The sequence below is a fragment of the Acinonyx jubatus genome, chromosome E1, assembly GCF_027475565.1.
Source record: "Acinonyx jubatus isolate Ajub_Pintada_27869175 chromosome E1, VMU_Ajub_asm_v1.0, whole genome shotgun sequence".
Taxonomy (NCBI): Eukaryota; Metazoa; Chordata; class Mammalia; order Carnivora; family Felidae; genus Acinonyx; species Acinonyx jubatus.
In genome coordinates, this window is record NC_069397.1 from 22,129,206 (window position 1) to 22,154,567 (window position 25,362).

Consider the following 25,362-nt stretch of genomic DNA (forward strand, 5'->3'; position numbering starts at 1 on the left):
CAGTGCAGAGCCCGATGCAGGGCTCAAACTCACAGATTGTGAGATCATGACCTGAGTCATCAAGAGTCAGAAGCTTAACTGACTGAGCCACTCAGGTGCTGCTTGACCACTGTGTTTAAAACTGCACCCCCATCCCCGCCTTGCCTGGCACCTCCTATCCTCCTCCTCTGCTTTCTTTTCCTCCAGAGCACTCCACGTCACCTTACATACTATGCATTTTATTTATTATTTATTTTCTACCTCCCCCTTTTTGTTTCACTGCTGTATTCCACTTCCTGGAATAGTCCCGAACAGAGAATAGGCATTCGATACCTGCCTGATTGATTCCGCTTCGCAGTGGGATGGATGCATCCAGGCTGGGGAGTGGAGGGGAATGTACATTTAGTGAAATACCTCTAAGTGCAGTTTGCAAGTTAATATAAATCCTATCACTTAACTGTCACACACAATCCTAGAAGGTATTTTTAGCCCCATTTCATCATGAAAACTGAAGCCCAGAGAAGTTAAGAAAATAGTTACACAGCATAGTTCAAACCTAAATTTGTTATTCCAAAGCCCTGCTATTTCCACTACACGTTACTTCACCCTCCTTGGTAACAGTTCCCACTTGTCTAAGGAAATGCAACTGCCAGCTTTCACACCTAGTTCTGTTTTATACTGGGGGACAGGGGAATGGAGGGTGAATCAAAGAGATTAGGGGTTCCTTGGAGCTGTATTCAAGCAAAACAAACATTAAGAGCCTGAGTCTTTTTGCACATTTACATCAAACATTGCCAAAGATACAATGTAATAAAACATTCTTCTGAGGGAGCTGATCAATGTCAGAGTTTCAAGTCCTTGCATTCACTCATGGGTTTCATTAATGTATTTATGAATATTTGCTGAGTGCCGACTATGTGCCCAGTACTATTCTCCACAGTGACGATAAAAAGACACATAAGGCACAGATGTCACCCTCCACAAACACTGAAGTCCAGGGCAGTGCTGTCCAACAGAAGTATCAAGTGAGTGGAGTATGCAGTTTTACATTTTCTAGTCACATTTTCAAAAGAGTGAAACAGTTGAGATTAATTTTAATATATTTTTATTTAACTAACCCAACTTATCCAAAAGATTACTTTAACATGGAATCAAATAGATAATTGATGAGATACCTTACAGTCCTTTGTTGTTTGGCAACACATCTTTGAAATCAGTGTGTATTTTACGCTTACAGCACGTCTCGATTTGGACTGGCCATGCTTCAAGAGCCTGATAGCCACATGTGGCTAGCAATGACAGCAGCCAACAGCACAGGGCCTGGGAAAAAGGTATAGTCCAGGGGATTCTCAAAACAATGTAGTAAATGCAGTGATAGAAATCAGGATTCCTCAACTGCCCGTTAAAATTTGAGCCTCCAGTGACCTTCCAAACCCCAAAACCACGCTCATTCTGCAGCACACTAAAGACTGCCCCACTCCAAACAGTGGGATTGTGGTTGTCCTCAACCAATCAAATATGTCCAAACAAAACTCATCCTTTTACCCCAAATACCTACTTCTCCCTGTTCATTTTGTATCTCAGTTGATGGCACCATTATCTCCTGCTCACTCAAGTCATTCTCATTTCATCTTTAGGTAAATGAGCATTGTATCCAAGTATTTATTTATCCAATCCAAGTATTTATTTTAGGGGCGTCTGGCTGGCTCAGCCAGTAGAGCATGCACCTCTGGATCTCAGGGTTGTGAGCTCCAGCCCCATGTCAGATGTAGAGATTATGTAAAAGTAAAATCTTCAAAAAAAAATTTTTTTAATAAAAAGTAAAATCCGAATATTTATTTTTCAAAAGATGCCCGTTCCTCTCCATCCCAACTAACTGAGCATGTTCAGGCCACTTTCTCACATGGGTCACTACCAGAAATGTTTTGTTTTTTTTCCCAGCTTTATTGAGATGTAATTCACATACATTACTACAGAAGTTTAAGGTGTACACAGCATAATGGTTTGACCTATATATTATGAAATGAATGCGAAACTTACAAAACTTACCCAGTAAGTTTGGGTAGCATCCACCATCATATACATAAAAGAAAAAGAAAAAAGGGGAAAAAAAAGAAAAAATTGTCTTTCTTTAATAATATGGAACTCTTCATGAATTTGTGTGTCATCCTTGTGCAGGGGCCATGCTAATCTTCTCTGTATGTTCCCATTTTAGTCTACGTGCTGCCTCAGCAAGCACCAAGAACCTTTCATTTCTTCCCTTGCCTCAGTCTCTCCCTGACCCAGCCTCAAAAGTAGTTACTATTCCCTAAGGCCCTTTATGGTTGCCCATCCCCTACACAGTAAAAGTCAAGCTCTTTTGCACAGAGCACAGAATTCCCTCCAGAATCTGATTTTAGTTTGCCTAATAATGCCCGATTGTTTGCTGTTCCTAGACCCTGAACAAGTTCGCTTAGGTTCTCTGAGCCTGCTGCTCTTTTGTAAAACTAGCCATCCTAATCCCTCAAAAAGTTGACCTGAGGTTTAAGCAACACAAGGGATTACTCTCCCCAACACTCCTTTACACCTTAATGTGTGTCCACGTATCTAGTGCTTTTCAACTCAATACTATTTATTGAATACAACGTGCTAGGCATTGTGCAGGACACAAGACACAGGGAATATATAAAAATAAATTGAAAAAAAAAAAAAAGAGGTTGAATGACGCATTCCTTTGCCTTCCCCAAGCTCATTACAAAACAGTTTCTCAACCATTCGATTTAAGGACTGGAGCATCTCTAACATTATGAACGCATCGGGGCGGGGGGGTCCTCTGAAGGTCAGGCCAGGGTGCGACCCCAGCTACCACCATGCCCCCCCCCCGCCCCCGGCACCTCCACTTTTCCTGACCTCCACCGCAGGCGGGGAACCACCCCCAAACCCCAACACCGTACCCAAAGCCGCACTGGGCGGAACCTGACCACCGCCCACGTGGCAGGGGGGGCGGGGACGCGTAAAGCACCTTGGGCCCGGACCTCTGCGCCTGCGCACTGCGCGGGCTCAAGGACCCGGATTTAAAGAGACAGGCGCTACAACCGTCGTGGCGGCGCGCGGCCTGTGGGCGCCCGGTGCGAGGCCTGCGGTGTGCGCTGGAGCGGGGAAGGTAGGTGAGCGGCGGGCGCGGCGGGGCCGGGCAGCGGGGAGGGAGGCGGCCCGGGGGGCCGGGGGCCCGGGGCTCGGCGCGGCCCGGGAGCCAGCCCCCTCGGCTCCTCCCCCGCCCGCCCGCCGAGCCCCGGGGCACACCCTCCGTGACGTGGCGGCCCCCGGGGAACCCACGGGGGTTGGCCCGTCGTTCCCGGGGACCCCCACGGTTCCGCGCGCGGGAGGGTCCCCCGGGGCCCCCGCGGAACCACGCTGGCCGCGCCGAGGCCCGTGTGCCTCCGTGCCCGTCCGTGCGTGTCGGGAGGTTTTCTCTGCCGGCCACGTCCCCTTCCCCAGCCCCGGGCCGTGTCCTCGCGCCCCTGGCCGGTCCGAACCGAGGAACTCGCTTCCCCGCTTCCTCCGCGGCCGTCCCCGGGCGTTCGCACCGGCCAGTCGCTCAGCCCACCCCCGCGAAGGCGTCGGGGAAGGCCCCCCGGGAAGAGCGGCTTCAGCGCGCTCGCTTCCCGGCCCGGGCTGCGTTCGGGCCCCAGCCGTTTCATTCTCCACCACGTTGGAGGAAACGCTGCGCGGCGGCCGTTGGGGGCTGCGAGCACACGGGCTTGCTCCGAGCAGCGTGGTGCCTCCTCGTGGCCCAGCTCGCCCTGGGCCTCGGGCCCCGCGGAGGGTGGGGTGCTGCGCCGCGCTCTCCGGTCGGCTCCGTGCGGAGCGAGGGGGCGCGCCTCCCAAACATCCTTCTGAGGACCGCGTGGAAACCTAATTCGGCCTGGGCTCCCCCGATGGGCCTGCCCTGCCCACATAACTCACCTCTGCAGACCTCCTCTCCAAGAGAATGCCCCTTGATGAATCTGCGCACTTTGTGTACGTTTTCAGGGAGTTCAGAGCCCCTTCCCCCAGCCCATCCATGGACTCCTTTAAATTTTCCCACTTATCCTGTGGAGTAGGTATTGTTTTCCCTACTTTGGAAAGAACAGAAACTGAGACACCAAGGAGTTAAGGGTTTTCTCAAAAATAATATAGTCACTCAACTGAACAGTCCCAGTCGCACTCCCATCCCTGATCCCGATCCACCTGCCTTCCTCTGCTTCATGTTGCACTACAGGAAGTAAAGCCTGCCTGTCATTGTAAACAGCTAACGTTATTTCCCTTTTGCAAAGCATGTGCGGGCTGGAAAGAATTTCCAGGATATTTAAAATGAGAACAATGAAGCTACTTTAGAAAATATGAATATAAAAAGGTGGGGGGATACCAGGTAGACATAATCCCTTGTTTCCATGCGGGTTGATCTATCAGTTCCTTTGATTCTTGCCGTCCAGTTGCTTCAACATTCCCTGATTCGAGGTGCTATAAATTATGAGCAGGCTGGTTGCACAGAGGGAGCCTCTCCTTAAAAAATAAGTGCTTCCAGTGGGTTTTGAACCTGTGCTGTGTGCCCAGCTCTGTTCTTTGGGCCTTCCTCTTAGAATGACAAGTTAGGTACTATCGTTTTCCATATTTACAGTTGAGGACATTGAGGAAGGGAGACGTTAAGTGACCTACCAAGGTCACGCAGCTAATGAGCTGGGATATGAACCCAAGCAGTCTGGTTCTAGGCTCTCCACTTAATGGCCTCTCAAAGTAGGTCATCTGATTACATCACAAATCTATATAGTGAATTATTTTCAGAGGATGGCATATATGTTATGCTTCACATTAAAAACTTCACAAACCTAATGCAGTTCTTCTTGGTGATTAAAAAGAAACTTCAGGATAGCTTGTAATACTTACCAGTCATCATCCATTACGAGTATCGGATGTTGCTGATGGCCTGAGAAAAGCTTTTATGTTATTTGGATTTGATCCCCTTGATTATGATTTACTAGATGTACATGTGTGCATTAGATACTTGAACACCCTTTTGCAAACTGAATTTTCCTGTTTTGAACTTGTCTTCATCCTGTAGGCAATAAATCTTTAATACTTTGGGAAATGTTTAGTCAGCATGGACTGTGTTAGGACTCTGGCCTCTGGGGACAGTGGAAGCCTAGCTTCTGGTTTATATGTCACTTTTCCTGCGTCTTTTTCATGCAGCTGTATGACTTTGACTTTCAAGATCCTCTTCCTCCCAACCCTCCGCGCACTTGGGCGAAAAGAACTCTGCCTCTTCGGAGAACAACATCGCTGGCCTGACAGAAGACAGTTCGGCCATTGGTCAGAAACAGAGCTGTTTCATGGGCACGGCCTCCTCCAGAGAAGAAAGGCCGTTCTGTCATCCCAGAAAGGCGGTCTAAGACCACGTGCCACCCACCTTGTTTTCTTGCCAGGGTCGCATGTGGGACTCTGCAGTGGCCCCTGTGAGATGGCCGAGCAACGGTTCTGTGTGGACTACGCCAAGCGTGGCACGGCCGGCTGCAAAAAGTGCAAGGAAAAGATCGTGAAGGGCGTATGCCGGATCGGCAAAGTGGTGCCCAACCCCTTCTCAGAGTCCGGGGGCGATATGAAAGAGTGGTATCACATTAAATGCATGTTCGAGAAACTGGAGCGGGCCCGGGCCACCACAAAAAAAATTGAGGACCTCACCGAGCTGGAAGGCTGGGAAGAGCTGGAAGATAATGAGAAGGAACAGATAAGCCAGCACATTGCAGGTGGGCGGGGAACTGGTGCTGAGAGAAAGGAGGGGGAGAGTAGGACCCCATTTTTTTTTCCTCCCTGCCTGCCTTCTTCTTTTTTGTTGTGTTTGGTTTTTTTTTTTTAACTTTTTGAAAACATTTCCAAACTCACAGAAGAGTTGTGAGGATAAAAAAAGAAAAAAAGCTCTTATTCCCTTTCCCCAGACATACCTGTTGTTACCATTTCGTTGTCTTTGCGTTAGCATTTGTGTTCCTGTGCTGTTACTCTCTCTGTCCACGTGCACAGTTTTCTTCCTGACCCATTTTAGAGTAGGTTGCATACGTTATGGCCTTGGCCTTGAAGTACTTCAGTGTGTATATCTTAAGAATAGGAATATTCTCTTATGTGACCGTAACAGTTATCAGCTCCAGTAAATCAATGCCTTATATAATACTTTCATCCACCATCTGTGTTCAGTTGTGTCAGTTGGTCAAACAGTATCTTTTTTTTTTTTTAAATATTTATTTTTGAGACAGAGAGAGACAGAGCATGAACGGGGGAGGGGCAGAGAGAGAGGGAGACACAGAATCGGAAGCAGGCTCCAGGCTCTGAGCCATCAGCCCAGAGCCCGACGCGGGGCTCGAACTCACAGACCGCGAGATTGTGACCTGAGCTGAAGTCGGACGCTTAACCGACTGCGCCACCCAGGCGCCCCTCAAACAGTATCTTTTATAGCTTTTGTCTCTGGTACAGAATCCCACTCTAGGATCCAGTATTGCATTTTGTTGTCTCTTTGTCCTCCTTAATGTGGAACATTTCAGTAGTCTTTTTTTTTTTTTTTTTTTTTTTTTTTTTTTTAAATGCCGTTGATATTCTTAAAGACTAGAGTGCCTACCATCACACCCTCTTATCTTTCAACTTCTTATCCTATGGACTCACAGGTTACTTTTTCCTGGTGGCTTGTAATTTTATTGTATTTTATTAATTTGGTATTTATCCCATAGTTGGCCACTTGGGAAACCCCTTTGAGCTGGTTTCTGTGTCCTAGATGCCTCATCATTTTTTATTTATTTATTTATTTATTTATTTTTTAATATATGAAATTTATTGTCAAATTGGTTTCCATACAACACCCAGTGCTCGTCCCAAAAGGTGCCCTCCTCAATACCCATCACCCACCCTCCCCTCCCTCCCACCCCCCATCAACCCTCAGTTTGTTCTCAGTTTTGCCTCATCATTTTTTAAAATGTTTTTTAAAAAACTTATTTTTATTTTGAGAGAGAGAATGCACACGTGTGGGGGTGAGGGGCAGAAGGAGAGAGAGAATCTCAGGCAGGTTCCACGCTCAGCACAGAGCCCAATGTAGGGCTCGATGCCATGATGCTGGGATCATGACCTGAGCCCAAATCAAGAGCTGGATGCAGGGCGCCTGGGTGGCTCAGTCGGTTGAGCGTACGACTTTGGCTCAGGTCATGATCTCACGGTTTGTGAGTCTGAGCCCTGTGTCGGGCTCTGTGGTGACAGCTCGGAGCCTGGAGCCTGCTTCGGAATCTGTGTCTCCTTCTCTCTCTGCCCCTCCCCAACTTGTGCTTTGTCTCTCTCGGTCTCTCAAAAAATAAATAAATGTAAAAAAAAGTTAAAAAAAAGAGTTGGATGCTCAACCGACTGAGCCACCCAGGTGCCTGTTTTTAAAAATATTTTACAAGAGCACACTTTACCTACTGTATGTTAGCCAATTTGACAATAAATTATATTAACAAAATAAAATATTTTAAAGTACTTCCTTAATTTTCTGGCATAATGCTCTTAGGCTTACTTTAGTTTTTTATTTTATTTCCTTACTATTTTTAAGGTTTTATTTAAATTTTTTTTGGATGTTTATTTATTTTTGAGAGAGACAGAGACAGAATGCGAGTGGGTTGGGGCAGAGAGAGAGGGAGGAACAGAATCTGAAGCAGGCTGCAGATTCCGAGCTATCAGCACAGAGCCTGACGCGGGGCTCGAACTAAGGAGCTGTGAGATCATGACCTGAGCTGAAGTCGGACGCTCAACTGACTGAGCCACCAGGCGGCTCTTACTTTTGAGATTTTAAAGTAATCTCTACACGCAGTGTGGGGCTTGAACTTACAACCCCAAGATCAAGAGTCACATGCTCTGGGGTACCTGGGTGGTTCAGTCTGTTGAGTGTCCGACTCTTGATTTTGACTCAGGTCATGATTGCGCAGTTCATGAGATCGAGCCTGACATCTGGCTGTGTGCTGACAGTGTGGAGCTTGCTGGGGATTCTCTCTCTGCTCTCTGCCTCTCTCTCAAAAAAAAAAAACAAGAAATCACGTGCTCCACCAGACTAACCCACCCAGGTGCCCTTCTTAGGCTTACCTCATGTGTATCCTACCATAACCCTGGAATCTGCCATTTCTCTGAAGAGTCCTGGTTCTGTTAGTGGGGAATGTCTTTAAAGAACAAAATCTAGATGCTCTGTATCCTTGTTACCATGAGGTATCTTTGCTTTTAAGCTCTTTTAGCAGACAGAACTAGAAAATGTATGTTCATATGCAAAAACGCCTGCATATACATACACAGATACATCTATATGCACACGTACATATTCACATGTGTGCATATTTTAGAAATCTTACACTGGTATTTCCAAATCCATTTAGTCCTTTATGACCTTCCTGTGCTCATTTTGACCTTTTTTTTTTTAACTTTATTTATTTTGAGAGAGAGAGACATAGCATACAAGAAGGGGAGGGGCAGAGAGAGAGGGAGAGAGAGAATCCCAAGCAGGTTCGGCGCTGTCCGTGCAGAGCCCCATGTGGAGCTCAAACCCACAAATCATGAGATGATGACCAAAATCAAGAGTCAGACACTTAACTGACCGAGCCACCCAGGCACTCTTCATGTGTTCATTTTTAAAGTAATCCTATCTTCAATTAAGTATAGTTCTGGTCACCGAAGGAGAACTATAGCAGTGGCTCTAAAAATGGGCAAAAAGATAAAAAACAAACAAAAAAAAAGTGGGCATCTATCTATCATTGTTCTTGGATCGGAGAGAAGACTTGCAAGAGAGAAAGCTACTTCACATATACTCCTTTCTCAAGTTCCCCATCCTGTCCTGCCTTGGCCATTGGCCTTAGCCTTTGTCACTTCTTAACTAATCTCCTTCAGAGGAAGAGAAATACAAGGTAGAGTCAGACTGTCACACAGCTCAAAAAACTCAGCAGCTGGGCTTTTCCTGCCTGTGCCAACCTGACCTGCTCTGTTTTCCATCTTCATTTTACTTTCTTGTTCATCTATAAATCAGGGGGCTAATTCCATGGAGCTGAGTCCCCAAGTTTTATCTGTGAAGATGTGATTTCTGATTTTCCCCAAATCTGGAGATTATTATATATGGGATAAGAAGTAGAGAGTGTTGATGAAAATATAAGTTACTAACAGAGGCAGAGTAATGGGGTCTTTTGTCGCCAGAACCTGCTCCTTCTTCCCCTGCCCCCAGTACTCTGTTACCCACTAGCTTCACTCAAAAAGATCAGTCCAGAGACATCTGGGTGGCTCAGTCCGTTCAGTGTCTGACTCTTGAGTTCAGCTGAGGTCATGATCTCATGGTTTGTGAGTTCGAGTTCCACGTTGGCACGGAGCCTGCTTGGGATTCTCTCCCTCTCCCTCTCTCTCTGCTCCTCCCTCCCTCTGTTTCTCTCAAAATAAATAAATAAACTTGAAACAAAACCAGATCAGTCCACAGCCAACCTTTGTAATGCCATGGTAGTAACTTACCAAGTAAGGCTGTAAGAGCAGTTGTGAGGTTCTTTGGAAGCTTTTCTCAGGGAGTTTTCACTGAAACATATTTTCCCTTCTTTTGGGGTCCTACAGATTTGTCTTCCAAGGCAACAAGCACACCAAAGAAGAAAGCTGTTGTCCAGGCTAAGCTGACAGCCACTGGCCAGGTGACGTCTCCAGTGAAAGGTGCCTCATTTGTCACCAATACCAATCCTCGGAAATTTTCTGGTTTTGCAGGTGAGAGATTAGGGCTGCTTTAGCCATTATGGTTCTTTTAGTTTGGAATCCTATTTGGGATTCTGGCTAAGAGTGGAAGTTCTGTGCTATCTATCTGGCCTCCTTCAGAATTCGCTTTCCTCTGAGCAGAGGCAGGTAATGGCTAATTTTCAGCATTCCAGTTGTATAGCAAGCATTTCTTTGTGTATGTGAATCTCTGTGGCAGCCTAAAGAGGTTTTGTGTTGGCAGGACTTTTTGCCCTTGAAGTAGTCACCTAGGTCGGATGGAGATGATTATACCCTGCCCTAAAGCTTCCTTGTTTTTTGGTACTGAATGAAGTTTGAGAACTTGCATCCCTAATCTTGCCCAAACCAGAGCTGAAAGTATGGAAGAAGGGAGGTGGCATGTGTGTCCTGTGTAACAGGTAGCACTGGGCTAGGTAGGGACTCTTGCCCATGTAATTTGGTTTGTTCCTTCAGTTAACCTTACGAAGTACTTTTACGAGGCCTGTCTTATGAAAGAGAAAGCTGACGTCCAGCGTTCATTATGGAATTAGTATTTACGCTAAAGTCTGTTTAACTCCAACGCCTGTGCTCTTTTCCCTGCACCCTGCTGCCTCTATCATTTGGAGACATTTCTGTGACTCAGGTAAAGAAAGTAAAGCCAAACACATGGCCTTAGAAGTTGTGCGCGGAGGTGGCTTTTTGTGAGTGAAAGAAGCGTAGGCTTCAAGTCAGAAGTCCCAGCATCTGACAGCTCGCTCAGGGGAGCATGTCGCTCTACCTCTGAGCTTCTGTGGCCTCATCTGTGAAGTGGGAACTGTAACACCTGCCTCGTTTACCACCCGGTATTCTCATGAGCACTAATGGAGAAAAGATTGCAAAAACAGTGCCTGATTCTGTGGGGGTTTTATTGTTTTAAAACTCTGAGGTTTGGTTTTTGTGTGGTTGTAGGCCAGAGACGGAAGTACAGAAGAGTTCAGGTAGCGATAAGGACAGCGTGTTTCTGGAAGGGCCCTGGTCCTAGGGAGGGAAATTTGGGAGGAACTGAGAGGAATGGGGTGTTCTAAATTCTCGCATCCTGCTGAACGTCACACTTTGGAGATTTTGTCCCCTAAAATCCTCTTTAGACTCCGGGTCAGAGTTGGGGATGGGTTCATAATTTACAAACCCCAGACAAGAGGAAGCTTACGTCAGCAGTCTGCTTGCTAATGGATCTGCTGCAAGCTTGCAGAACAGAATTTGCTTTGTAAATAGCCGCAAGGAAGTAAGAGAGGACCATTTGGGGATATCTGGAGGAAAGTCTTGCTCATTGAGCCAAATACCTGTTATTTTGGCAAGAATAAAGAAGTGGTGATGGGCGGGTGGGAGTGGCGAAAGGCTGGAAACGCCTTCTCCCTGGTCTTGGGTTCCTCATCAGTATGAGGAGATTGAACTGGGTAATCTTTAAGGCGTCTTCCAGCCCCAGCAGTCTGCGGTAGTGATGATTTCCCACTGACTAATATGTCACTTGGTTTCTTCTCCTGCTCTCCCTGCTTCTCTGGGGTCAGCTTTACCATTGCTGAGGTCTCCTCTCGGCACAAAGGTGACCTATTCTGTGCGGCACTCCTATAAACACATGCGCGTCAGCTGGGCACCTGCATGGGTGTGAGGCCAGTGTTTCTTTCCCATTAATAGCTGTGACGCCTGTTCTTTACCTGTAAGGTGGGAATAATGGTATCCCCCCCACAGGGCTATTTTGGGGGATTAAGTGAAGCTCCAGCAGATGGCTTGTCACTTTCCCTTTCTTCTTTCTCAGCAAGGCCAGTGAATCCTCCCTCATGTTTCTCTCTCCAACAGCCAAGCCCAACAACTCTGGGGAAGCCCGCTCAAGCCCTACCCCTAAGGCAAGCCTGTCCTCAAGCAGATGTGACCCCAAGCACAAGGATTGTCTGCTACGTGAGTTTCGGAAGTTGTGTGCCATGGTGGCTGAAAATCCTAGCTACAACACGAAGACCCAGATCATACAGGACTTTCTTCGGAAAGGTTCAGCAGGAGGTAGGGCCTAGAACATCCTAGATGGGCATTTCCTTTGAAGAGCTCAGAGCCGTGACTGGTTTCGTGGGCATGTGAACTATACGGTTTCACGGGGGGAGAGGGGGAGCTTGCTTTGATGTAATCTTCTGTTAATACCATCTTGAAATTCTCTTTTTTTTCTTTAGATTTTTCATTTTTAAGTAACCTCTACACCCAACATGGGCTCAAACTCACAACCCTGAGATCAAGAGTTGCATGCTCTACCCACTGAGCCAGCCAGATGCCACTTGAAATTCTTAATAATTTTGAAGAATGAGCCCTGCATTTTTACTTCTTCTTTTTTTTAATGTTTATTTTTGACAGAGAGAGAGAGAGAGAGATCGTGAGCAGGGAGGGACAGAGAGAGAGGGAGACACAGAATGTGAAGCAGGCTCCAGGCTCCAACCTGTCAGCACAGAGCCCAGTGCAGGGCTTGAACTCACAAGCTATGAGATCATGACCTGAGCTGAAGTCGGATGCTCAACCAGTTGAGCCCCCCAGGCGCCCCCATTTTTACCTCTTACAGGCTCCACAGGGAGCACAGCCAGTTGTTCTTGGGGCACAGTGGCGTCACTCTTCTGCTGCCCTTATTTTATCCCCAGAAGGCCGGAAGGACCTATTGCATTTGACCAAGAGGAAAGTTCACTATCCTGAATGTTGGATAAGGTTTTTGTGAACGATTCATCTAACAAATGATCATTGAGCATCTGAATGTGCTCATCACTGGGGACACTAAAGCAAAACAGTGGCTCCGCCCTGTGGGAGTTCATCCGGGGAGGTAGATGCGTAAGCCACGAGCCACCAGATGCGGTAGCCTCTACCTCTGTGATGAAGTACACGGGGTATTGTGGCAGCACAGACAGCGATGTAGACATCTCTTTCAGTTCCTTGAGTTTATGTATGTGTTTGTTTAAGCTCCCATTTCTCAAGAAGGGTTCTATTCTTCTGCCTCCAGATGGTTTCCACGGTGACGTGTACCTAACAGTGAAGCTGCTGCTGCCAGGTGTTATTAAGAGTGTTTACAACTTGAACGATAAGCAGATTGTGAAGCTTTTCAGCCGCATTTTTAACTGCAACCCAGATGATATGGCACGAGACCTGGAGCAGGTCAGAGGAAGGGGAGGGTGGGCGGCGTTCCAGGTGGGGCTCTGCCAAGCTAGGCACCTGCAACCTCTTTTTTCTGGTTGGGGCATATACTGTTTTAGGAAACTGAAACCCATTTGAGCAAGCTTCCTTTTCGAGAGAGCTTCCTTTACTAGAGGCCATAGCCGTTAGTGTCACGAGGTTGAGGACGGAAATTGGACTGCGACCCCATGAGAGGCCTAGATCTCAGCGACGGGGTTTGAGACTTCCCACTGGCTCTCCTTGGGTTCTCATTCTGGGCCCTCCTTTTTCTTGTTTTTTTTTTTCACCGTAACTTGGTATAACATTCAGCTTTTGTTTGTTCACAACTCCAGCTTTGGCAGCATAGAAAGTTTCTAACCGAGCGCTGCCCTTACCTGATGACCATATTTGTTTCTTGGTCCAAATTCTACCAGGAACCCAATTGGCTGCGTCCTGGATTAGTCCTTCCTTGCGTCACTTCTCAGCCAAGGCAGATGGCCAGATCCTAAGGCGGGTAGAGGTGCCCTTTCCAGGAACTGTGGGTGGGATAGAGTCTCCAAGAAGTGAGCCCAATATGTGCGAGCTGGGAATAGGAGTGATGATTGAAATCCCTGACTCACCTTTAGTGCTGGGGGGTTGGGAGATACGCTTGGCCACTCTGGGGTTGCAGCAGAGCCATTTTGGTTTTTGGAGACAGGGTGACGTGTCAGAGACGATCAGAGTCTTCTTTGAGCAGAGCAAGTCTTTCCCTCCAGCTGCCAAGAGCCTCCTCACCATCCAAGAGGTAGATGCGTTCCTCCTTCGCCTCTCCAAGCTCACCAAGGAGGATGAGCAACAGCAGGCCCTGCAGGACATCGCGTCCAGGTCGGGGGAGCTGCCTCGTGGGGCTGGGTGTGGGGAGATGCGATCGCCAGGAGAGGAGGCTTTGGGGGTCCACAGCTCTGCAGAGACCAGGCTGAATGTGCCTCACCCCTAGGTGTACAGCCAACGACCTTAAGTGCATCATCAGATTGATCAAACATGACCTGAAGATGAACTCAGGTGCAAAACACGTGTAAGTCCCAGCCCCTCTGATGGCCTGAACTGCCAGCTTCCTTTGTTGCCAGCTGGGGTCAGGGCCTTGGAGTCCTGATCTAGATTTAAATCCTCATTCTGCCTTATTCCTTCGTGTGGGACCCATCACTAGACCTAGCTCAGCCTCCGTCTTCTCACGTAAGATGTAAGGATCCCCTTCTCACGCAGTTGTTAAAATGGAAAGTATGGAGCATGTTCAAAAAATAGAATATGAGTTCCTTGTCCGCCCCGGCCCCCTCTTTGCCATGGCAGCACCCATGGAGGCCCAGTATCTCAAAATGCTGAGTTTTCCAAGAGCTCGTTTTCCTGTGAAAGTCTTTAGACAATAGAGCGTCAGCTTCCCCTCTGTATTGAGATGCTCCCTCTCTGAGAACTGACTACTATCTAAAGCAGTAAGGTCAGAGACAGTGGGTTTTGTTTCCTTGCTCCCATCTGCCTTGGCAGGTTAGATGCCCTTGACCCCAATGCCTATGAAGCCTTCAAAGCCTCACGCAACCTGCAGGATGTGGTGGAGCGAGTCCTCCGCAATGAGCAGGAGGTGGAGAAGGAGCCAGGCCGGAGACGAGCTCTGAGTGTCCAGGCTTCACTGATGACGCCAGTGCAGCCCATGCTGGTAAGGATGCTGCTCCGGCCCCATGTGCTCCAGATACTCCCCGTGCTTGTGAGATCTGCTAGGGTATGATGCTGGAGGGGTTTGGGGAGGGAACAGTGGAATTGCGGAGGGGTATGTTTCCGCGGGGAATTAGAGGTAACGGAGAAGGCGGCGTGATCTAGCAGAAATACCTGAATTCTAGGCCCGACTCTGCCAGCAAGCTGTAGAATCTTGAATGAGTTACTTGGCCCTTCTTAGTTTTTTCCTTCCCTCACACAAATGATGTATGAAATCTTCTGAAGCATCTACTTAGAATGGTTTGTCGGTCATCTTTCCTGAAAACAGGTGGATGTATTAAGTAACTCCTGAGATTCTGTGACCTACCCCAAAGTAGCTCTGAGACTTAGTGGCAGAGCCTAGCTGCTTATGACAGGGTGGCTTGGCCTCATATTCTTCTGGAAAACACAGCTCAAGGAATGAAGACCAGGTGTGACCGAGATCATCTTGAGCCTGTGTTCATTTCACGAGATGTGGGATTTCCTTTCTGGGATTGGTTTTTCTGTGCATCGGGCCCCTCCACATATGCTGCTGGGCCTACTATGCGGTCCCTGGGTTGCTCCAGCCGGTGCAGTGCCTTTTGTGAACCTGCCTCGTGTGTGCTGCTAACGCCTTCGCAGAAGTGTTCTCTCCCTCCCGGGAATGTGGGATGGCCAGCTCCAAATTTGTGAGCTCACCATCCCGGGGACAGGACTCTTGTCACCAGCAGTAGTGGCCTTTCTGACTTTTATAAGAGTTCTGTCCAGAGTCTATTGTACAACTTGTCACTTATTTGAAGAGTGGCATGGGTTCTATAGCTTAGTGCTTAACCCCACAGGCTTTGGAGTTGGGGCTAGCTGCAAACACCAGCCCTGCCATTGACCAGCTATATAGCTTTAAGGAAGGACTCAACCTCTTTGAACGTCCTGTTTTCTCAACCATGAAGCTAAGACAGCGTCCCTCATGTAAGATAGCACATGGAGGGTGTGGCGGGGCTATGTCTGATCTATACCCGTGAATAGCCCCAGAATGGTAGTCAGTCAGTCAGTGTTATGTGAGGCAGGGTGGCCCTGGTATGTGAGGAAGCACTCCTGTGACCTGTCCTGACCGCTGTCCCTGACCGCTGCTGCCCTGCCAGCCCCTGTCAACGTTCTGCATCCCTTATCTTACCTCTGCGTACCTCCTTTGCTGACCAGTGTGTTTAACAATAAGCCAAGACCCTGCAAGATCTTAAATTATTGAGAAGAAAATGAAATGCTGTTTCAGTGGAAGTTTATTACTCTTTTAAAATGAATCACATTCGTAGTCTTCAAAAGGCAAGCTCCGTGCCAGCCCTGAGGGCATCCTCCGGTCCTCACTCCCCGGGACCTGGACTCTGGGGCTGTCCCTGCTGAGCAGCCCCCAGTGGGAGAGCACCTGTAAGTCTCCAGGCTTGTCTTTCCTCACCCCAAGGCCGAGGCCTGCAAGTCCATCGAACATGCGATGAAGAAGTGTCCTAATGGCATGTTCTCTGAGATCAAGTATGACGGGGAGCGAGTCCAGGTGCATAAGAATGGAGACCACTTCAGCTACTTCAGCCGCAGCCTCAAGCCCGTTCTGCCTCACAAGGTACAGGTTCCTTCTTTTCTGCCGGGACTTTCTTAACCTTCCCGCCTCTAAGACTCTCAGGGGCAGGGTTCCATAGTCATTTCAGCTCTGGTACCCAACAGGGGTTTTCTCGTATCTGTTGAATGAACGTGTGTTTGTTTTTGGAGTCTCATTAACGAGGGGCTGCCCAGTAGGGACAGCCAAAGAGCCCAGACTTGGGTAAGTCAGCAGAGCCCCAGGGGACAGCGATGCTCCCCTTGCCCACTGTGACACTGAGACAGTGAGCTCACCTTGCAAGTGACTTGCAGTGCTTGTCTCTTACGTTTCTATGCCCGTGTGCTTCTCAGAGCTAAATTACAGGTCGGGTACAAAAGGCTGTGGAACTGTCGTTCATGAGTTTGGTAAATATTTATCGAGTGTTTTGTCTGTGCTGAGCACTGTTCCAGGTAGTGGGTGTACAGCAGTAAAAAAATGGGCAAAGGTTCTTGCCCCCTGGAGGCTTACATGCTGACGGAAACAGTCCAGTGGGGACATCTGGGAGCCCAGACTCCTGTCCTTCATTCAGGGGCGTTAAGAACCTCACCCCTCAGTCCTTCTCAGCACCAGGGCCTCTGTGAGCCTTGGGGCTTTCTTCAGGGGAAAGCACCTGGAACATCTGGCCCCAGAAGCTTGTGAGTAGATGGACTTCCTGTCCTTGCTACCCGTTCTCTCCTTGCTCAGACTCCATTTTTCAGAGCTCCGGGGGTGAAGGGGACCTGTTGGGTGGCTCCCGTGCTCCCCTCCCCTTGCCTTCCTGCTAGAGCCCTGAGCCTCGGGCTGTTCATTTCAGATGTCCAGAGGAGAGCTCAGCACTGCCCTCCCTGGGGAGATGAGCGCAGGCTCACTGGCGTGGTCGGACCCAGTAAAGCCGCCGAGGAACTGTTCCCAGGGAGCAGCTGCTCAGTGGGCACCTCTGTTACCCAGGAAGAAGTTCGAGCCTGGCTTTTCGGAGTGTAGACCCCTTTCCAAAGCTTCATTCGTTCCTTGTCTCTCCTGTACTTCGGGTTTGTGGAGAGTGGGTTGGGGATTGAAGTAGAGCAGGACAGGTATACAGGCCTCTCCTGTCCCAGCTTCCAGCCCCATAGGTAGCAAGGGCCTGCGTGCCCGGCCCAGGGGAGGAATCAGGCCGCAGTCACGCTCTCTGGACCTCACTGCTGGCATCACTTGGCAGGGGCTAGCAAGGGTGGGACTCCTCCCTCTCTGGAACTATCAGAGACTAGGTTTCTACCTCTATCAGGAAAAACTCTAATTCCAAACATCCTTTCTTACTCATTTTGAAGATGGTTGTGGATTTCAAGCTCTCAGAGAAGACCCTCCTGTTTCCTCGCTGCTCCTAAGAGGGTTCATTTCTTCCTTTCCATCCACCTCTTTGTAGCTGACCTGTTCTCCCCACAAGTGTCTGCCTGGCCGCACTCCCTCCTCTCATGTTTGTCCACCCCCACCTGCTCCTGCGCATACTGCACGCCCTTTTTCTTCCTTTTTCCTCCAAACTCTCCTCCATGGCTCAGGGGACTCAACCCAGGCCCACCTCTTCCTGGGTCCGAAATACCCATTCGTCTGGTCTCAATGGCTGGTAAGGCTTAGGTCTGTTTTGCACATGAGTTTGGCTCCCCGTGTTGATGTTCTGCGTTCCTTGTGGGGCCTGGGTTTTGCTTTCTGGCTCGGCTGTAGGTCACTGCTGCCCGTTCCTCTGTCCCTTACCTAAGTCACCCTTTTGCCTCCAGGTGGCCCACTTTAAGGACTATATCCCCCAGGCTTTCCCTGGGGGCCACAGCATGATCTTGGACTCTGAGGTGCTCCTGATCGACACTAAGACAGGCAAACCGTTGCCCTTTGGGACTCTTGGGGTGCACAAGGTACTGGCTCAGGGCCACACGTGTGGGAAGGAGCATGTGTGCGCATGTGGACGTGGACGTATGCGTACTGTTGGTCTGAATGGAGGGGAATCTGTCACTCACTCAAGGTTAGGCTTATTCTTTGTTTCTGAACTATTTCTGAATGTAGCCCTGAGTTTAGATGTGTTTTTTTTTTTTGTTTTTTACATAAAAGGAGCTAGTACGGGGAACTTAGAATTGGGTTGATTTCCATTTAGGACCATGTGCTAAGTGCCCTTGTGGCCCAGGGCTTCAGAGCATGTCAAGACTTTTCTGTCCAGTGCTTTAGAGGGTCTCCAGAAGTGGATTGGGACTCCCCACTTTTTCTGCCCTCTTGTTTTTGTCCCTCATGTATCTCCTATCTCATTTTTCTTTACAGAAAGCTGCCTTCCAGGATGCTAACGTCTGCCTGTTTGTTTTTGATTGTATCTACTTCAATGACATCAGCTTGATGGACAGGTGAGGGAGCTCTTTTGGCTCCTGAGTAGGGAGGCAAGGGCTCACTCACCTTGGGAAGGAGGGAGGGGAAGGGGCTGGAGCCTGTGCCTCTTTGTACCCAGAGCTGGGGAGGAGGGAGCTAAGAAGTAGCACACTTGCTACACGCACAGTGCTCCACAAAGCAGAAACGGGACCTGCGAGGGCGAAGTGGCTTTTGTGCCGCAGCTCGGTCACGAGAGAGGCTTTGAGCCATGGCAGTCCCTCTCGCGAAGCAGCAGTTCGTCGCTGAGTCCCTCCCTCCTCAGAACTCCTGATGGGGGTCGGAGGACCCTGACCTCAGCTCTCTCATCCCCCTTAGGCCTCTGTGTGAGCGGCGGAAGTTTCTTCATGATAACATGGTTGAAATTCCCAACCGGATCATGTTCTCAGAAATGAAGCAAGTCACTGTGAGCAAAGACCACACCCCAGACAGCCGCCTAGTGGTTTGAAAGGGCACACAGCCCCTTGGTCAGATGTGACTGGGAGAACGAGTCTTAGTTGTCGTATGGGGGCTGCCGACGTGTGTATGTCGTCCACTAGTCACCCCCGGGAGGACAGGGCATGAAACACTCTTCTGCGACGGGCTCCCCATGTCTCACAGCCACAGAAGCTTTCTGGTTGGGAGAATCCCTGCTTTGCAAGACCTTGGTTTGTCGTACTCAAGTCCAGTGGGCCCCGCACTAGTGTGCGAAAGGGAACCGCGGCCACCTCCCCGCCACAGCAGTGTCTGTTCTCACGCCAACCTCAGCATCTCTCTGTTATCCTTCAGAAAGCTTCGGACTTGGCCGACATGATAAACCGGGTCATCCGAGAGGGGTTGGAAGGGCTGGTGCTGAAGGACGTGAAGGTGAGCCACTCAGCCACTCACACCCTCGGCCTTCTTTCTCTCTCCTGCGGGCCCCCCCACCCACCCGGTCTCTCCAGCCCCGGCCAGCAGAGGGCGGCGTCAGCCTGAGGTGGCCGGGGCTGGCTGCAGCAGGGCCCTTTCCAGGGTCCGCACAGCTCCGTTCTGTGTCTAGAGGATGGGTTTGTGTATGTTTCCTGGGCCGCGAGCTGGGGGGTCTTGGCCAGAGTGGGCCGGGCACTGTGGTAGAGCCAAAATGTCAAAGGAAGAGGTAAATCCCACCCTTCTGCAGGTTCCATTCTAGTTTGAATCTTTCTTGCTTTTTCCTCTCAGGGTACATATGAGCCTGGAAAGCGGCACTGGCTGAAAGTCAAGAAAGACTATTTGAATGAGGGGGCCATGGCTGACACAGCTGACCTGGTGGTCCTTGGGGCCTTCTATGGGCAAGGGAGCAAAGGTCAGGGCGGCCTCTGGATGGGACTTCTTTGACAGGCACCACTCAGGGTGTAGGCTGGCCTTTTTGCTGGCTTAATCTACCAGCACGGCCCATCATGACTTCCACGGTTCTGGGGTCAAGGGCCCCAGACTGGCCCGTGTCACCTCAGGTGGGGACATCTATGTGAGAGTTATAGACTTGGGCAGGGAGAGTTCAGGCAAGAGTACCCTATGCTACCTGGCATTAAGAAGCTCACCATCAACTACTTCCTCGGGGCCTGGCCACTTTCTACTCGGAGAAAAATCTCAAAATCTCCTGACTGGAGGGGAAGTTGGGGTCTGAGGAATGAATCTCCTATGTGCCAGACACTGTTCAAGTTGTTTTACTCACCGGAATCTGACAAATTCTCTATGATTGTCCCTAACTGACTAAAGAGGAAATTGGGGCTCATAAAGGTTTAACTTGTGCGGCTAGTAAGAGGTAGAGGAGGTAGATCCAGGAGGGGCACTCGGCGCTCTAATGCCTGGGCCCAGGGCTTTCCCCTCCAGCAGGCTGCCCCTCACTGGGCACGTGGGGCTGACAGCAACGGCTCCCTCCATCCGCAACTTAACTCGCTGCCCCCCTCAGGTGGCATGATGTCCATCTTCCTCATGGGCTGCTATGACCCAGGCAGCCAGAAGTGGTGCACGGTCACCAAGTGTTCGGGAGGCCATGATGATGCGACGCTTGCCCGCCTGCAGAAGGAACTGGACATGGTGAAGATCAGTAAGGTGAGGAAGGGACCTGTTTGGTCTGGGCCTCTGGACTGGCCGTCGTCACTGAGACTGGCTGTGCTTGGGGGACTGCGGGGATCGTTGATCTGTCTCCACAGAGAGTTGCTGATTGGCCATGGGAGCAGCATTAGGCCTTCCGAGTCTTTGAGTGCCAACCTTGTGCAGACCGGCCCGCCTGCTCCCTGGGCCAAACTCTCTCTGGGCAGGGAGGATCCCCTGGGGTGAGGGTCAGCCTTTTGTAAACAGTCCCCTCTTTGCACAAGCCTGTGACTGGGGAGGGGAGTAGCATCTGCTTCTTGTTTTGGCGTGGGAACAGCCCAGCACAGCGTCTTTTGTCTTCCAGGATCCCAGCAAGATACCCAGCTGGCTGAAAATCAACAAGATCTACTACCCGGACTTCATAGTTCCAGACCCAAAGGTATCAGCCCAGTGGCCCGAGGCCCTCCAGCCCACAGAACAAGCTTGCAGGTTCTGTAGGGCCATAGAGATGCCGTTTCAACCTCACGGACAGCCCACCTGAGGATGGGGGTCTAGACCGGGCAGCCAAGTGATGGGCCAGTCGGCTCTGAGGAATCCTCAATAGAGGGAGGATGACACTGACCATCCCCTAGACACAGAGGGTTTGCTCGAAGTGACCGGGCCCGGTTCCTTCTGTGCACTGACCGAGAAATTGAGACCCCGGAGGAGAGCCAGAACTTCCCTAAGGTCACATAGCGTCAGCAGCGCCTGTTAGCCAGTGCTTTTTGGTTTTAACGGGTCTGTGTTGCTTCTAGCTGGTTGGGAGAGGCTTCCCTGCTTCACCAGCGAGTGACCTGACTTAACCCCTGACAGAAAGCTGCCGTGTGGGAGATCACAGGGGCTGAGTTCTCCAAATCTGAGGCTCACACGGCCGACGGAATCTCCATCCGATTCCCTCGTTGCACCCGGATCCGTGATGATAAGGACTGGAAATCTGCCACTGACCTCCCCAAACTCAAGGTGCCTGCTTACGCTGCATGTGTGTCCTCTGCCCTGCTGTCCTGGCCTGGCACCCCAGCTGTCTGGCCCGCTCACATGTTCTCTCTCCCCTGAGACCAGGAGGGCAGTGGAGGGAGACCACCTGTCACAGGGCCAGGAGCTGCAGCACCCCGAGGGAGAATGCCGTGCTGCTCTCCCGCTTCCTGCTCGGGGGCTGGCCCCAGGCTGTGGTCTGTGCTGCTGAGAAGAACCGGGGGACAGAGAACAGTGATTTGTACCGACTCCCTAAGAGACAGGGACGGAGTTTAGAAAAGCACTGAGGGGCACCTAGGTGGCTCAGTCGGTTGAGCGGTCGACTCTTGATTTTGGCTCAGGTCGTGATCTCTCGGTTCGTGGGATCGGATCCTGCACTGGGCTCTGTGCTAACAGCGGGGAGCCTGCTTGGGATTCTCTTTGTCCCTCCCTCCCTCTCTAAATAAATAAACTTAAAAACATACACACACACACACACACACACACCAAGAAAGCCAGCTGCTTTTTTCCCTGCCATTTATTTGTCTGTCTCCCCTCTTTGTTCCTTAGCCACACGGACCTAAGACACACCTCAGAGGCCAGTGGCTGGGAAGGTAAGGGAAGGATCACACCTGATATTCTCCGTGCCTCTCCTCAGGAACTGTACCAGCTGTCCAAGGAGAGGGCAGACTTCACTGTGGCAGCCGGAGACGAGGGGAGCTCCACTACTGGGGGCAGCAGCGGAGAGAACGAGGTTACCTCGCGGCCTGCCTCCAGGGCCTCCCCGAAGCAGCCCTCCACCAGTGCCAAGAAGGCAGGAGGGAGGCGGAGCAGCCCCAACAGCCGAGGTGGTAAGAAGGGAGGGGCTGGGGCGATGAGTGTGGTATGAAGGCAGACATCAAAGGACAGGGACCTGGTCTGACATTCCAGCTCTGAGATCATGTGATTCTCTGCATCCGCCGTGACAGACGTTGACCGTGTTCCTGTTGTGTGTCCAGCCGCGGGCCAGAAGCCATTCTCCTGGGCCCCCTCCATCTGCTCAGTAAACCTGAGTGACGGGACCCCGGGAGAGCCCACCTGACCTTTGGATAAGCCCCCTCTGAGCTCCCCTCCCGTCTCAGCCGTGCTCCTAGGAGAGCCAGGGCCTAGCCCTTCTGCGTGCTGCCCTGACCTCCGGGGTCCGTGTCCGCTCCCCTCCCCACCGCCTAGTTCTAACCCTGAGCTGTCCCGCAGGTAGCAAGCCCACAGCGAAGCCTCCCCCCGTGAGAGTGGGAGAGAAGCGGAAGGCTCCCGACGAGCCCCCGGGCCAAGCAAAGGTGAGGGGAAAAATGGCGGGGTACCCGCGGCCGGCTTGGCCCAGGGCTGTTTGTTCCCGATCCTGCACTGGAACACGGAGAGACGAGCGATGTCTGGGGACTGATGGCCAGACACGCACCCCACCCCGCCGCGGCTGCCAGCGCCGCTGCTCCACCCTGTGCCCTCTCGTTGCCTTGCAGAGGCGGCCGGCCAGCCAGCAGAGAGGAAGGAGAGCTGTGCCCGCAGGCAGGAGATAGAACAGCCGGGCCTCGCTGAGAGGCTGCAGGGACCCATCGGGCTGCCGCTCCCAAGTCACAATTTACATTAAAGAAAGGGGAGGAAGCCCAGTCTGGGTGGAGTGCGGCTGGCCGTGTGAGTCTGTGCTGTCTGTGCTCGGGGCCAGAGCAGACCGAGCCCACGAGGAGCGGAGTGGGGAGAGGGCGCTGGCTTGGTGATTGTCCCCCAGAGAGCCCTTCGCCTTTTGTAGCCCCTTCTCGGTCGTTGGTTTGACAACAGCTATTGAGCACCTACTGAGGCCAGTGATTAGGCTGGCCCAGGGGGGACGTGGGAAGTAAACACCCGATCTCTGTACCATGTGACGGAGCCACACAGTTCTCCCCGCTAGCCAAGGCAAGCACCAAAGTTTGGCAAGTCAGGCCCTGAGCCCTGTCCCCGGCAGACGTGTAGAACCGTTCCCGTCTTTTCCCTGCGCGAAGCCCTTGAATCCGTCCACGGCCGAGGAGGGCTCCTGACCCCGCAGCCTAGCTAGTTGGGCACCGTGGACTGCTCGATCAGCCGGCATCCCGGAGTCCAAGAGCCACTGGTCCCGCCTGCCGGATGGTTCTCAGACACATGTACTTCCCCCTTCTCCAGGTCCCCGCATAGGGACCCACCCTGTCTTCCTCCTTTCCCTCTAGGCAGGGAGGGAGGGGGGTGCTTCCTCTAGAGTGGCTGGTGGACATGGGTTTCAGTGCCCGTTCCTTTTCTCCACTAAACTCTCCATGCTGGTGTCCTGACCACTAGGCTTCATCTCTGGCTCTTGTTGTGTCTCAAGTCCCCTTGGTATCTGGCCTGTGCTCGTCTCTGTGGAGGCCCATCGGTCCCACTGCTGACCGCACTGACCCCTGTGCGTTTGCAGGTGCTGCTGGACATCTTCACTGGGGTGCGGCTCTACCTGCCACCCTCCACGCCGGACTTCAGCCGTCTCAGACGCTACTTTGTGGCATTCGATGGGGACCTGGTGCAGGAATTTGACATGGCTTCGGCCACGCACGTGCTGGGGAGCAGGGACGAGAACCCTGAGGCCCAGCAGGTCTCCCCGGAGTGGATCTGGGCGTGTATCCGGAAACGGAGGCTGGTAGCTCCCTGCTAGGACCGCGGCCCTCCGTCTCCCTTGGCCGCACTCTTCTGCCTCCCCACAGGCCTGTGCTCCTGCTGGGCAGACAGGCGGCCCCAGGAACCAGGGGAGGCCGATGGCATTTCTTCTCCAAGCGGTGCATTTTCAGAACACGCCAGCCATGCTTGGTCTCTTCCCGACCAGGATGGACTTGCTGTGGGCACCCCTCCAGGGAAATCACTTTCTCCTGCTGGTTTACATAGATCTTTCAGATCTGGGTGCTGGTTTGGTTGTCTTTGTTTTCTTTCAAAAGCAGCTTCCCCACGCCCCCCCCCCCATAAATAAAATCTCTTACAGTTATCCCTGGCCTTGCCCCCCCCGTCCCCTGTAACTTCCCTAGCGATTAAGGCTATTGAAGGCTGTCCACAAAGCCACTTGCCCCTTTTACTTGCAGACTCATTTTAAAAGTTGTATTTAAAAGATTGCCTTCGGAAACGCTTCTTATACTTGGCGGAACTTGTATTCAACTTGGCCCTTTTTGCCAGGAATGAATCCTTATTTGAAAGAAAACAAAATGAATTTTATGACTTAATTCTCTGTGTTCTCCTCTTCCAGGGTATGGGTCCCGGTTTGAAGGGAGGGCACCAGGATCAGGTAGGAAAATGGGGCCTTTCTACAGAAGCGAGGTTGTGTGAGCTACTCCTCTGGGGGACATAGGGCTCCAGGAGGATCTGCCTCCTCCAAATCTGGAAGCAAGACTGGTTTTGAAAGTCAGAAATCCACCCAAGGACAAAACCTACACAGCGTCCTTACCAAGAAAGGCTCCTGCGCCACTGAGGCTGGTGTCTTTGAATAAAAGGAAAACAATTCAGTGTAGAGGAGTGCTGTTCAGTCGAACTTTCTCTGGCAATGGAAATACCCTGTAAATCTTCGCTAGCCAAAATAAATTAGGCACACTTAGCTATGGAGCTCTTGGAATGTGGCTAACACAACTGAGGAACTGAAGTTTTCATTTTAATTCAACTTTAAATGGTCCCAAGTGGCTAATAACTACCACATTGGACAGTGCAGGGATGGGCCTGGTTCAGATCCAAGCCGAGACTCCGAGGCTGTGACGTCTGAGCCTCGCTTCCTCCCAGAGGAGTGAGGAGAGGACTTGTGCCTGTGT

At 50.9% G+C, this 25,362-nt stretch overlaps 2 protein-coding genes and 1 non-coding gene across 6 annotated transcripts; 1 reads left to right on the plus strand and 2 right to left on the minus strand.

The window, feature by feature from the left end:
- Positions 1 to 707: 707 nt before the first annotated feature.
- LOC113592683 (translation initiation factor IF-2-like) lies at positions 708 to 3,850 on the minus strand. Its single transcript, XM_053211838.1, has 3 exons — positions 3,670 to 3,850; positions 2,981 to 3,555; positions 708 to 1,299 (listed from the first exon to the last, which is right to left on the minus strand). The coding sequence occupies exons 1-3, from the start codon at positions 3,848 to 3,850 to the stop codon at positions 1,156 to 1,158; spliced, it is 900 nt and encodes a 299-aa protein (XP_053067813.1). The 3' UTR covers positions 708 to 1,155.
- Positions 2,113 to 2,218, minus strand: LOC113592757 (U6 spliceosomal RNA). Its single transcript, XR_003412717.1, has one exon. It is a non-coding gene; the product is annotated as a U6 spliceosomal RNA (small nuclear RNA).
- LIG3 (DNA ligase 3) lies at positions 2,963 to 24,786 on the plus strand. 4 transcript variants are annotated; one of them, XM_027034376.2, is made up of 20 exons: positions 2,963 to 3,121; positions 5,188 to 5,741; positions 9,580 to 9,723; positions 11,542 to 11,739; positions 12,713 to 12,864; positions 13,559 to 13,725; positions 13,838 to 13,915; positions 14,380 to 14,548; positions 16,016 to 16,171; positions 17,914 to 18,045; positions 18,443 to 18,522; positions 18,860 to 18,947; positions 19,310 to 19,387; positions 19,718 to 19,841; positions 20,448 to 20,590; positions 20,937 to 21,011; positions 21,425 to 21,571; positions 22,221 to 22,413; positions 22,796 to 22,878; positions 23,997 to 24,786. In XM_027034376.2, the coding sequence occupies exons 2-20, from the start codon at positions 5,192 to 5,194 to the stop codon at positions 24,228 to 24,230; spliced, it is 2,991 nt and encodes a 996-aa protein (XP_026890177.1). In that variant the 5' UTR covers positions 2,963 to 3,121; positions 5,188 to 5,191; the 3' UTR covers positions 24,231 to 24,786. The 4 variants fall into 4 exon arrangements, with proteins under 4 accessions (XP_026890177.1, XP_053068518.1, XP_026890176.1 ...); XM_053212543.1 differs by having other exon boundaries at positions 3,105 to 3,125; XM_027034375.2 differs by lacking the exon at positions 2,963 to 3,121 and adding an exon at positions 3,536 to 3,978.
- Positions 24,787 to 25,362: the final 576 nt, after the last annotated feature.